The sequence below is a fragment of the Rutilus rutilus genome, assembly GCF_951802725.1.
Source record: "Rutilus rutilus genome assembly, chromosome: 12".
Lineage (NCBI taxonomy): Eukaryota > Metazoa > Chordata > Actinopteri > Cypriniformes > Leuciscidae > Rutilus > Rutilus rutilus.
In genome coordinates, this window is record NC_140217.1 from 7,125,457 (window position 1) to 7,139,663 (window position 14,207).

At 37.4% G+C, this 14,207-nt stretch overlaps 1 protein-coding gene across 4 annotated transcripts in view; it reads left to right on the forward strand.

Annotated features, from left to right (window-relative positions):
• myh10 (myosin, heavy chain 10, non-muscle) overlaps positions 1–14,207 on the forward strand; it is a 63,389-nt gene that overhangs the window by 2,542 nt on the left and 46,640 nt on the right. For all 4 annotated transcript variants that reach the window (XM_084425458.1, XM_084425456.1, XM_084425455.1 and 1 more), the window contains exon 3: positions 7,085–7,241. Coding sequence is in view for 3 of the 4 variants with exons in the window: in XM_084425456.1 (XP_084281582.1) it covers positions 7,085–7,241 (157 nt within the window). In the remaining variant the exon portion in view is untranslated. The remainder of the gene's footprint in view (positions 1–7,084; positions 7,242–14,207) is intronic.

Consider the following 14,207-nt stretch of genomic DNA (forward strand, 5'->3'; position numbering starts at 1 on the left):
GGACTTTTATTGTTCAGGAGAGAGAAAGAGAGTGTGAAGCAAGCTGTTTGGTGTTTTAGCCCCATCATTTCCTTTATTTCCCTATGAGGTCATTATGGAGTCTCAATGAGAGGGGCCACTTGTCTTCACACTGTCCAGCCACTTCTGTTGATCTTCCAACCCAGTCACCACTTCAAAAAACCCGGAAAAAAAACCCCACTGGATCGAATTTATCCAGTTCAGCTTTTAATTTCCCATCACTGAAAGCGTTTTCTGGTCGTTGGTTAAAGAAATCATCTCGACTGGCAGCACTTTAAGAAGACGTTATGAAAGCAGGCAATGTTGTCATTCATATTACACTCCCATATTCTCCCATACCCGCTCAGCAGAGTTGAAGACGGTCCGGCTGGATTGTAAGGCCTGCTCCCTGCTGCCTTGTGATTTAAGCCTGTGTCTGTGGCTGCTGTGCTCCCTCCCTATAGGCTGCAGTAATTAGCTCTGGAGGCCCATGCTTGGCCTAGCCAAAGCTGAAGTTTAATAACAGGACCTTTGTTTGGCATTGAGTTACAACTGGCTCGTAATATCTGCGAGATGTCAAGATGTCAGACTGACTGTTGACAAGCCCTGCATATCTCAGCGTACCTCAGTTAATTGGCTAATTATTGTTGACTGGGGTATGAAGATACACTTAGCTCATGAGACGATACACGATATTGGGTTCATGAGATGGTTATTTTTTTTTATTTTAAGAAACACTATATTTAAGAAATCTTCAATGACAAAATCTGACTTTTATCTTCAAAAAAAAAAAGTTTTTTAGTTGACTGAAATTCACAAAATGCAAAACAATGCAGGTGCATTTTACTTAGCATTTAACTAATCCAGTGCTTTCACTTGCAATTAGGGCTGTCACTTTTTATTCGATATTCGAATATGCATTCGAACATGACGTGAAATATCCGTAATCGAACTATAAATAAACTATCCGGTTTTTAAAGTGCCATGTGTAGCGCATTTTTTTACAGTCTATGATTAGACCGTTTGTTTTTATTTTATTGTTTGCCATTTCATCCTGTAGCAGGCGCTCTAAACGTATTGTAGCGTAGGCCCATGACCAAATCCAGCAAAATAGCCAACAGCCACCCTGTTTTGAAAATGGAAGATAACGCACAGAACAGCCAGCCTGAGCGGACAATTACGACCCCAACTCATCTAAAAAGTAGCCTATGTTACAAAACCTATGTTACTACTTTTTAGTGTCTGGAAATATTTTGGGTTCTACACCGTTAAAGATAAGGTAGTTTGCCGAATTTGCAAAAAACGGTTTACCTACGCATCCTCGACATCCAATCTTCGCGCTCACCTGTCGAGTTACCATCCAAATGTGGCAGCGGAGTCAGAGACAGAGCGGACGGCCAGAGGATCGCCAGGCGTCCAACATCGTATGACTGCATACTTTCCTGCACAACCGGTCTGCACCTTTTTTCCCATGTAGCTTAATTTTGTGATTGGCTATGCATAGTGGCACTTCATATAGATTAAGTTGATAACCTGCTGTTTCAAACATTAAGTCAAATTTTTTTTTTTTTTTTTTTGAGTTCTGTTTATGACTGTCAGACTGTTAATACATTTGTGATTGAATGTCCGTTACGGTGTTTTTTTTTGTTTTGTTTTTTTGATATTTGAATATATTCGAATGCATTGCTGGATATTTGATATCCATTCGAATTAGATTTTTCTCAAGTGACAGCCCTACTTGCAATTATTTTGGTAATTGAGCAAATGGTCAATTATTTTGACAATTAATTGAGTAATCGGATAGTTTTTTGTGGTAATAAAATAGACCTAAGAAGTGAATACCCTTTAAAACGACTTAAAATGCATAAGTCAAGTCAAGTCAAGTCAAGTCAAGTCAAGTCAAGTCAAGTCAAGTCAAGTCAAGTCAAGTATATTTGTATAGCGCTTTTCACAATACAGATTGTATCAAAGCAGCTTCACAGTATTAAATTAAAATAATACAACAAGGTTTGTTTCTAGTGGAATTTATTGATTGATAAAATCAAATTAAATATCCCCAAAATATCCCCATAATAACAACGAGGCAATAATAATTGGTTTACATAAAGTATCAAAAGCAAGTAATTGCTAACATAGCATAATCAGAGAGCTCTTTATTTGAAGTTACAGTAATACAGAATTTTCTCCACCATACAGTATATATTTAAATTAATTCAATGCCATTTAGCAACACAAGTCATCCAGCTTTTTTAAATATGATATTCTAATATTGATCTAGCTTACTGCAGTGTTCAAGAAGTGTCTCATACCAGCCACAAAGCGAACGCGCAGCGTAACGTTAACAACTTTCAACGTACTCAAATGTGTTTTTAGTATGATTGTTTTGACCAAGTAAAACAGTGCTCTGTTACCCCACAATTTTATTCCATCAAATAAATTGACCTGTATGAGTAAGTAGTAATTCAGCAATTGCGGCTATTTCATTAGAATGAAATAAAATAATGTGAATTTAACTGATCAAACATAACTGTAACAATGTTCAAGTTCAGGGAAGAAGGAGATGGATGTTAAACAACTTTAATTGTAAAAAAAAAGAAAAGAAAAAACAACAAAACAAAAGAAGCGGCAGAGGCCGACTGCGGCCAACAAGCATAATAAAAATATCAATGTATAATGTGCCCCCGCCCTGCTTCATACCACAGTAACGTTAATAAAACTTTAATACATCAGCTCATCCAGGAACATGATTTCTGCCCATCAGCTGTTGAGGTGAAGATGACAACTCCCATGATTCCATGCACATTCACAGCGTCATCAAGCTACGTCTTAGTTAATTTTTTTTAATAAGCGACCTCTATTGGTGAAACTTTCACACTGTGCCTTTAAAGGTTATCTATTCTTTTGTGTGCATGGATAGTGACCAGACCTCAGGCTGGTGTGTGTGGTATGTGCTCTCATATCTGCTGTGTGGGCAGAGCCGTGGAGCTGCTGCGTTCCTCTCTGCCTTCCCACGCCCCTATGTTCCTGAATAGCATGATGGGAGATGCATAGAACAAAGTCCCCACACTACAACACTATATTTGTCTTCTTTTTTTGATAATCTGTTTGTTACTCTCGAATGTACTTCTACCTACTTCAATTAGGCCATCCTTAAAAATATTTTGGTTTGCAGTAACAGCAAAAAAAAGGACAATTTTGATCATGGCGATTGCGTAGGTATGAATTTAAACAAATTTGCATATCGTGACGTCACTAACTGGGTCTTCAACCCGTGCCTTCGGGCGCACCATTGCAAACCTCATTCTGATGCAGGTTATATAGACCACAAACAATTTGAAATCTTTGTCAAAAAACATGTTTATCGCATTAATTCCAGCTGCTTTCATTTTGGAAAAGAATCAAGAAAAAAAAGAAGCCACTAGATTTCAATGAAAGTGGATTTTCAGAGGGAAACAAATAAATTAAAATAACAGTTAATTGCATTAACATAAAAACATGTTAATTTGTAACATTTGGGATGTTTACATCCATTAAACAAATATGTCCTGGAATGTGTAGGAACCCTGTTAACATGACATCCCTTTGACCATTGCTCTGGCCAAACTATGTCGTCTTTAAGCCAACTTAAAGCGGTGTCGAGATGTTTTAATGCATTTTCTAGTTGTATTATGGTGCCCGAATCCGTACGACTTTGAACGGTGACCGCGAACATTTTATTTACTGCAGCCGCAGCCATCATCACCAAGCGTGAACCATTGACAGCGAATGAAACGAAGCGAACGTACAGGCCATAGTGTGACATGCGTAAACATAATCATAGATGACGCCACGGGTTTTTATTTAAAAGAAAGAACGTAGCCTACATTTGTATGTAGGCCTAGGCAATTTTATATTCACAATACTTACTAAAATATGATTAATATTATTTTATTGCATTTGTATTAGTTGTTTGAAGAGTAAAAAAATAATAAGCCGGTCTTAACGCAAGTTTACAACCGGCAAGTCGGTCGGACTAAAAGGAAAAATAAATAAATAATTGGGTCGGTCGGGTTACGGCAAACAAGAATATTTTTAAGGATGGCCTTACATTAGAGAAAATGCATGAAGTGACCTGGTATAAATATGCCCTTTGAAACAGCGCCTGGGCCAATGTTGCCACATCGTAGACAAACAAATTAGAGATATCCTGATCAAGTTTTTTTTGTGTGTGCTCCCAATCCAAGTAATTGAATATTGAGTATCTGCTGAAACCGTGTCCCGATCCGATACTTGTATTTACTAGTGCTTGCCTTGGTAAACGCTTTGAGTACATTTAAGTGATTAAAATCAATCTAATGTAAATATGGCTGTGCAGAGAGTTTCTCAGGGGCTCAAATGTAAAAATCATCTATCACTATGGATGCATGTTTGTTGTGTGCTGTTCACTTTCACAATGTTGCTAAAGATATGTTACCTTGTACACTCTTCATATCAAAGTCCTCCAAAGATGACAGAAAATGTAGGCCTGTTCTCAATTGCTGTCTTGTGGCAAAACATTGCGTTTTAGATCAAACATGTAAAGGTGACCGAGTGCGACCTGGACGCATTAGTGAATGGTGAGATATTTTGCTATATAAAATGATCCTGCCAGAAGAATAGCATGACATCTTTATTATGTCTGTTCCCTCTGTATCATCTCAGTGAGTTTTTAGTGTTTTATGCATGCGGAGTAAGGTGAATTTAGCGTTTTCCCATATTTCAGTGTGGATGAGAAACTTTTGGAAAACGCTTGAAAATTGCTAGTGTAGACTGAGAGCATTTTGAAATGAAACCAGCGTTTTCAAATGTAGATGTAGCCTAAATAGGCAAATAAGAGTCTCTGATTGGATCATTATTGCAGTGATTATTGTTTCTAGCATGTTATATGTTTGGCAACAGTTCTTCTAACTGTAATTGATGGAGTGTGTAGATTTTCATCCCTTAAACGACTATGTAGGAAGACACATCATGGCCATATTCAAGGAGGACAATGTCAAGATTCATCAGGCTCAAATTGTGAAAGAATGGTTGGGAGGGAGCATGAAGAATAATTTTAACACATGAATTGGCTCCTCTGAGTCAAAGTCTTTGGATGTGCTGGAGGAGACTTTACAGAGCGCTCGTTTCTTGCATTGTCAGTCAGTACAATGCACCTCTTGATGGAAATAACATCACAGCATTTATTTCCATGCAGTAGTAGTACATTAAAGTTCTTAAGTGTTAAACTGTTAATGAGTGCAGTTATGCATATCTCATAAATGGGAAGCAGTTTTCTTCCATATATAGCCTGACAAACATGGGAGAATGATGCTGGAGAAAAACAAATTTCCAGCCACAAGTCTCTTGAGTCCCAAGTCTGTTGTTCTGGCCTGAGATCTAGTTTGGCAGGATTGCTTTGTCTAGTGGGGAATTGGGAGTGGGATGTAGACTCAACTGTCCTGAATGCACACCCATATAAATGCCCACTCTTAAACACAAGCTCAGCCAATAGAAAGACCCTTCAGCAGACGGGGATTACCTCTCCCCTGACTTGTGTCTGGATCACACAGCAGTGGCCAAAGACATTCAAACAAACACAAGATGCTCTCAGTTATAGTCTCGTATGTGGAACAGCATGAATAAAACTTGTAAATGTCTTCTGTAATGAAGTGCATACTGCGGGACAGCTGCACTGGCACTGAAAGCATACCAGCATTTCTCAAGAAAAACACCTTTGTTGTGTTTCATTCTGTACACTTAATGCAGATATCAGTATTTTCACTGCCCCTTCTTGAAAAATATCATAAATTCATGATAAACAATAATCTGCATTTTATCTCATTACATTATTTAATTGTTCTGAAATGAGAAAAGAATTCTGTTGGCATTATATCATAACGCTTGTCTATGGGCCCTTGTTTGGTCCGGATTTTCAGACTTTTCCGTTTGATCCGAATCAAAATTACAGGTGTGAAACCTCCCCCGGACCACGGTCCGGACCAAACAGACGAAATTTGGTCAGACGAAAATAGGTAGTCTCGGTCCGGATCAAACTGAACAAAGGTTTGGTTCGTTTCTAGTGTGAAAGCATTTTCTGTATGGTTCGGACTTTCAGACCGAGTTCCGGTGGTTCTCGCAGGATTGCTTGCAGTCTTCTGCTCCTTTCCTGCCGGCGACGATAAAATATTCGCACAACGAGGATGTTCATTTGGCACATTTGATCTAGCCTCGAGTATAGTTGGTGCTGCAGGTAGTAATGGCGTAATAATAACAGTGAAGTGGCAACAATATGCGTCTGTTCATTCATTCTTGTCAAGATTTTTTTTTTTTCATTCTTGTCAAAGTTACCCGCCGAATTGACTACAGACTGACGTCCGTTTACAAACCAATCAATGTCAAGATGCAGCCCACATAGATGATGACGACAGGACGCAAGTACGTCATGTAAAGTTCTTTAGTGCGCTCGCATAATTGCAATGTGAAACCAAACCAAAACTAACCGAATGTATAAAATGTATCAAAACATGAACTTTGGTTCGGACCTTGGTGCGGACTTTCAGGTGTGAAAACGCCCGGAGTGTAAGTCATTCCTAATAGTAATTCCAATAATTGCAAATTACATTAATGTTTTTCTATTAAAACAACAGCAAAAAATACTTTGTATTGTCACACAGAATTAGTGCATCTATTCAGCAAATATAGTCTTGAAATCCATGTTTGGATTTATTACAGTTCATCTGCGAGAAGGTTCGCAGCAAACAGCACAAGTGGCTTGTGAAGGAACACCGACTGACTGACACTTTCTTTCAAGCAGAATATCTCAAACGAAGATCGCTAAACTCCATCTTACTTGTTTGTCAGTTAATGTTGGGCGATATGCTCCATCGTCATATCGTCCTATCGTCAGCCTAGTGGTTTTGGTAAAGTTTTAATTTTTTAACTACATTTAGTCTCGTCTTTTTTTTTTATATAAATGATATAGCATGTATAGCACAGTTATCGTTTAGTGACGTTGATGTCCAAAAATTGTTGTCAGATTTCATTAATAAATGAACTTCCATCTTTTGTTTGTGTTCTTGTCTCTGTGCAGACGTACTCAGGACTCTTCTGCGTGGTCATAAATCCATACAAAAACCTCCCCATATACTCCGAGAACATCATCGAGATGTACAGGGGTAAGAAGAGGCATGAAATGCCACCTCATATCTACGCCATCTCTGAATCGGCCTACAGATGCATGCTTCAAGGTAAGACCGCAAATATCAAATATTCCTTCTGTTCTCAGTCAGTTCATCATGTTAAGCCCAAATAACACCTCTGGCTAAATAATTCTGGATTTCCACTGAGGATATTGCAGCAAAAATAAAGAGGGTGTTTTGTGTTTATTGAATCTTTGTTCAGCACTTGCTGCTAGATGAGGAGAAGACCACCAGGTGTTATTAAGCAGACAACTTCTCCTCTTGTTATTTTAAGCAGTTCAAGATTTCCTTAACCATAAAGCAGAATATGAAATTACTAGCAGTTTCAGCCAACATTTAATGTTATTGGCTGTGCTTTGTGTTTCATTGTATCATGTGACTTAGACGGAAATTGAATGATCACTATTTCCTATGGTATCTATTATATTTCAGTTTGTTTTTCACCCCTAGAGATAAATTAATTTTATCTGGTGTCCTCAGATAAGCCCAGAGAATGGAGAGAGAAAATGGCTGGATTTTTCTCTTCATATTGAGTTTTTCTTGCCTCAGCTGTGGGTCTGTGCATATTGAAGTGAGAAGTGTAAGATAATGCGTATCAGAAACCTCTCTATCGGTCACTGATAAACTACAAGGTTACTAAAGAAGTTTTAGAGAGTCAAGCTTTTGAATACAACACTCTGTTCTTCATCATATGTCATTAGCTGTGAATACTAAGCCTCTGTCCATCACAGCAGGAGATCATACAAAGTAAGGTCCGTCGCTCCTCTTCTTGGACAATTGGAGCTTTTTCAGACTGTTTTCATTCTGGTTCTCTACTCAGTGAAGCGGATCGGTCGTGGCTGATTGTGTAAGGCGAGATCAGGAGATGTAATTCTGTGATTTTGGTCAACCATGATTGTACCGCTGTCATAATCTTTAAGTCATCTCTTAGTAAATCTGGGGCAGTTGGATATTGGAGTGGGTAACTGTGTCACAGATTAAGATGATGTTAGTGTGTTCCATTACAACTGAATTAATTTAATCTTTCCACTCTCAATTTAATTTTCACTGCATTTTAGTGGTGTTTAGAGGAGTTTATACAATCAATGAACAGCAAATGTAGTCAGGACAAACAGTCTGCACACTTTTGATTAGGATAAATGGAGCTGTATTACGTAATATGGGGTTCGTATTTGTTTTGTAGGCTGTACCAGCTCAGCACTTCCTCAGTGTGCATCGGAGTTCTTGTATTTTAAATCATGTTTATAGCATTTGTGATTGCCAAAATTACTTTTATATGTACAATTTTAATAATGAAATTTACACTACTATTCAAAAGTTTGGGGTCAGTAAGATATTTAATTATTTTTTTGAAAGAAGTCTTTATGCTGTATTTATTTGATCAAAAATACAGTAAAACGGTAATATTGTGACATATTATTAAAATTTAAAATAACTGTTTTCTATTTTAACATATGATTTCATTCCTGTGATGGCAAAGCTGAATTTTCAGCATCATTACTCCAGTCTTCACTCTTCAGTGTCACATGATCCTTAAGAAATCATTCTAATATGATGATTTGCTGCTCAAGAGACATTTCTTATTATCAGGGTTGAAGACAATTGTACGGCTTAATTTTTTTTTCTTTAAGTTTAACTTACAACTTTAAGTTTCTTTGATGAATTTAAAGTTTAAAAGAAAAAATATTTTTTGCAACAATGTAAAAGTCTTTACTTACAATTTTGATGAATTTCATGTGTGTTATAAAAAAAAACCACAAAAAAAAACGTACTGACCCCAATCTCTTGAACAGTAGTGTAACTATATGTAAAACGTAATTGCACTGCAAGGTACATGACACTTATTTTAAAAAGAAATCTCATGTACATAACATTTCATTGATTTTATGAGTCCTTTCATTGGTGAATTTGTTAGTCGTGAACAATCATCCCAACTTGGAATCAAAGAAGTTAATCCAGGAAACGGAGAAGCATTTGGCATGAATGCAATGCTGAATTCTCTACCAAACCGCTCTCTTACATACAAGGACTGACCAGTTGTCCTGATCTGTCAGTGGTCAGGGAACAAGAGCCGTCCCAGGCTGGAAGGAGAGGCTGACCTGCATTGTGGGGTACAATGTCGCCTTTGTGTGGCGATGGTTGGGGTTGGGGGGGGGGGGGCAGTACGAACTGTGACGTACTGGGTCAAGTTTGGCCGGGACACATGGACCCTAGTGTCTGCCTTTGGAGGAAACACCCCCAACAATGCTGCACACGCCAGTCTCATTAGATCTGCAGGGATTACGGCAGTGGAACAAAGTTGTTTATTTTTCCTCTGAGATAATTCCTCCGTCATGGCTCCGTTCCAGTTTTGTCCAAGCGCACTTATGGTTTTATGGCTGGAAACCACTCTTTTACACTCTTTTATCAGAGCGCCAAAACTGGTCAAGATTTGATCAGAGTTTCTTGTTGGTTATTGTTACAGTTGTTCCCCTCATTTGATAGTTACCTTCATCTTCTAGAATTATCTTCTTGTTTTGTAAAATTTTTGCTGCACTTTAGGTCCATGCCTTTACTCTTCCCTGCGCTGCACCATGGTAGTTTGAATAAAAGAAAAAAAATGAAAGAAATTATGACAGCCACAGTCAATTGGAGTAGAAACATAAACTGCCTTATGTGCAATTTAAATGTTTTTTTTTTATACAACAAACTTTTTATTTGAGTGCTCGTTATTATATCTAAAAATGAATAGCAGTTGAATTTGGACTATTGTAAACTTAAACCTTTAATGTTTTGGTAATGTGCCAAGACAGGGTTCCCTGTATAGTTTAGCATTAAAAATGGACATACTACCTTATAAAATAAGGTATATATTTAATATATAATTAATATATATTAGGGCTATCACTTTACGTTAGAAAATCGATTGCACAATCGATCGGACCAACCAACGCAAGTTTCGAAAACGAAAATAGGGAATCGATTTTAACGGTCTTCTCTCGGCACGATACGCCCGCAGCGAACGCGCTTCACACAGCAAATGCAGGCTCTGACCAACACACATAACAGCAAATTATACCTCTGCATAATGTGTCTCTTTTTACAACAAAACTGTGAATTCTGCCGGTATGCAGACCGTCTCATGCATACAGATACAGATTCGGGCTATGCATCTCTACAATCGCCTACGTAGGCGAAATTTGATTATTGTTTTTCGAGAATGTTGCACTCCTGTTTGTCATTGTGCACGAAACTTCACGCCAATAAATCATCAGTAATCATCAGGAATATTTGCTGACTTGTGCGCGTCTCAAGCGCCCTCTTTACGTTCGTCCTAATGCCTGTTAGTTGTCCGTGGATTTGCCCATATTTGGCATTTAAAATGGAAACACTTAAATGAACACACACTTATGTCTCAAAAATCGAACAGGATTTTTTCATAAAAGTGACAACCCTTATATATGTATATGAATCAATATCTAATTGAATTCAAATCACAATTTAATCGAAATTGATTTGTGAAATCTGTGTCAATACCCAGGCCTTATAGGTGAGCTAATTTTAATGCTCTAGTTGGGTATATTGCACTATTAAAGGAGAATATTTGTTTTCTGACATGCAGCTTTAAACGTTAAATAAGTTTCTGGACACACTGACTTACCCAAACACACATCCATTCATTCACATCTGTCTTTGATTAGTCGGCCAGAAACCAGCCATAATCCCCCTCTCTGGCTGTTGACTGAACTTGGTTACAAAGGGCTAATTTTAACAACTTTGAAAACTTTGGAAGTGCTGATCTTCACTTCAACAATAACATTTTTGGAAAAGACCCAGTCAGTACAGCCACTGGAGCGCAGGAATGTCTGTGGCACCCGTCTCTCTGCAAGGCACATGGAAGCTATGAAATCTAAACACGGTTACTGACAGGAAAGCTATGTTTGAAACATAATTACAACCTTTGAAAATGCAATCTCACAACCACATTTACCCAGTGCGCGGGCACACTTTAATTTCAATTATGATAAGAGATGTCGAGCCCCCCAACTTATCAGTCAGGCATGGGATGGGATGGAATGGGTTTTGTGCCAAGATAGTTACCGTTCTGGGGAGCTTGGGCGTTTTTGACCCACCTGTTTCCAATACACGTGTAATAAGCGGTAATGCGTTTCATGACACTGTCCTTTTGAACTCGGTCCAGGTGGTTGCAGACAGATCTCATCTGTCTTCTTGAGCCTACTGGAACATAAAGATCCTGGGTAGATTATGGTGACAAGAGACTCTGTTTCAAAGGCATTCCGAGAGGAGCTGAAAAACATTTTGGTACCTGTTTCAGATCAGCTGTGTTTTCTTCAGTGCGTCTCAGACAGGTTAACAAGCGATACTGTGGATGGATACATAAATATTACTTTACCTTCTCATGCAGCATCTGGAATTTTTCATCCCTTTAAAATCTTTGCTTGTTTGAGTTAACAGTTATATTCAGACTGAGCTCTATAGCTAAAACGTTCAATTTTGAGAGGAAGCTGCTCAGAAAAAGGCCAAACGTATTTAAAAATATGTCTGTATATCAATATTACTAATCATAGCTATACTTTCCAAGTTGCTGGACTTGATGTTGTCAAGTTCAGTTTAAGGTACTGTGATACAACTGACAATTATGAAACTACATTTGTGCCAAAATCACTGAACTATAAAGTGTCAAATAAAATTCTGAGAGGGAATTAAAATAAAAATAGTTTAAAAGCCGTCACTATGTCGGAAGTTTTGAATTTAAAGTGTTTTTATTCTCTCATTTGATGCTTGTTTGTTTAGGGTAATGGTTTGCTTTATGTTCAGTATCTGTTCCATACAGAAAACCACACTATGTTGGGTATTATTTATTTCATGTATAAATAATGCTTTAGGTTAGTGTTTTTTTGGACATCCACATAGCACGAGGCTCCAGGGTTGTTTGTCAGACAGCCGTGACCTTTGAGGTGTTTGTTTTTTTAGTACTCTGAGTCTGGCCGCACACACTGCTGAACACACCCCTTCAACACAACATGGCTACAGAGCCTCTGACAAAGCACATGAGATATTCTTAGTTTGCTAAACATCAGCTGATACCGTGATACAGTTTATTATTAAATTTCAGCAAGGATTTCATTTTTTTTCTTTCTCCTGTCTATAAATTATTGCACTTGTAGATTCTATTTTAGCCACCTAGTGGGAATGTCAGTAATGTAGTTAGTTAGGACATCAATTAAACAAATATTGTGCAATTTAATTGTGAGTATGTGTAGTTTGAAGGTCTGTAGATGTTTGATTGTGTCTGTGTAATAGAACTGCAGTCTCCAGTAGTTATTGTCACCTCTGATCAGGCCATATCTGGCTCGGCTCACTGAGTCTCTAGTGAGTCATATTTCTCCGTGTGACTGACGGGCTCATCATCTCCAACAGCTACATGGGAAATTCCTGCGGACAGCAGTTGCAGCAGATGGGCTGTTTATTCTGTTGCGGATGCTTGTCGTTGCCCTCTTGTTGCTTGGCTCTTTTGTACTGCCGTTCATACAAATGATTCTCTCAGACTGGATTATTTTTTTTTGTCTATGAGCTCAAGTGTCTTATCCGTTTAATTTTGCCATTGTCATTTGCTTCATATCCCAAATTCATTTCTCTTTCATGAATTAATTGCACTTTGTTAGATTTTCCTGTATTTGACAGAGCAGTCATTGGGTGGCTCGCGTTATCTAACAATGGACAAAACATTTGTAACAGTATTTAATAATCTATATTAATGTTAGTTAATAAAAATACTTTTTTTAAATGAGTGTTAACTCTGATCTATTGTAAAATATGAACAGACCCAACTTTTGATTTTAATAATATATTAGTAAATGTTGAAATTAACATTAGCTAAGATTAATAAATGCTTAGAACTATGTTAACTAATGAATTCACTAATGTTAACAAATGGAAACTTATTGTAAAGATTTTACCTGTATATGCCCATGTACACTAAGTGTATCTATATTAGATAACTTGCTTTAGGTCTTAGTGACAGCAGCCTTATAAACCTGCTGCTTTCTGTTAACTTAATGTTAATCAAACAACAAAAGATAAAGACAAAATTGCTCACTGTTGACTGAATAACTATTGCAGCTTTAATAAGAATCAGTGTATATTTAAGTTATACTGTGAAGACTATGCAATGTTTTATTTTACATTTGATCATTCACTTTCTGTGGTATTTCTCACTTGAATGCTGTACCTACTGTACTTGGGAAAAACTTAAAGCGCTATATACATTTGATCTTTTATCTCTGTTATTTTATGAAATAATTATCTCATGAAATACTCATATATCAAATATTATCATGAAATATTACCCATATCCCCCACTCCAGCTGAAATGAAGAACATGATGAAGAAGAATCCTGATAAGATTGTGTATCAAGATCCTACTAGGAAAAAAATTACGATATAATATTTTTGCCATATTGGCTACTCTTTGTCAATGATGTTCACTGTAAGACCAGTCAAATAACATTTAGGCCAGATACACATTTTAGCCATACAAGTGCCAGACCTTCTGTCTATTATCGTTTAGTATTGTATCGTCTTCCAGAGAAGTCATTCTGACAGGCTTTGTTTACTTTGCACTTTACTGCCTCTCTGCATCACCATTATGGGTGAAACAGACTTGATCGTCTGATCGGTTTGTAAACACACTCATTGTAAATTCAAATTTAGAACCATCATCAACACGTATTGTAAATTGATGCATTATCAAAATATTTTCCTACCCTTATGCTGATCTAGAAGAAACTATCGGCAGCCCTTTTGGCATCCAGTATTACAGTTTGTTTTTATCTCTGCCGTCATTTCTTCCGCCTGTACTTATTTATGGTTTGATTGGAGGCACAGTGAGCGTTGAGGATCTTCTTTTGTATGTATTGATCAAATCCCTGCGTCAAAACTGGTTTCTGATGTGTTGAACCAATTTTAGCTGAAACACAAAAAGACACAAGATGATTTGTTTGTTTGAATGGC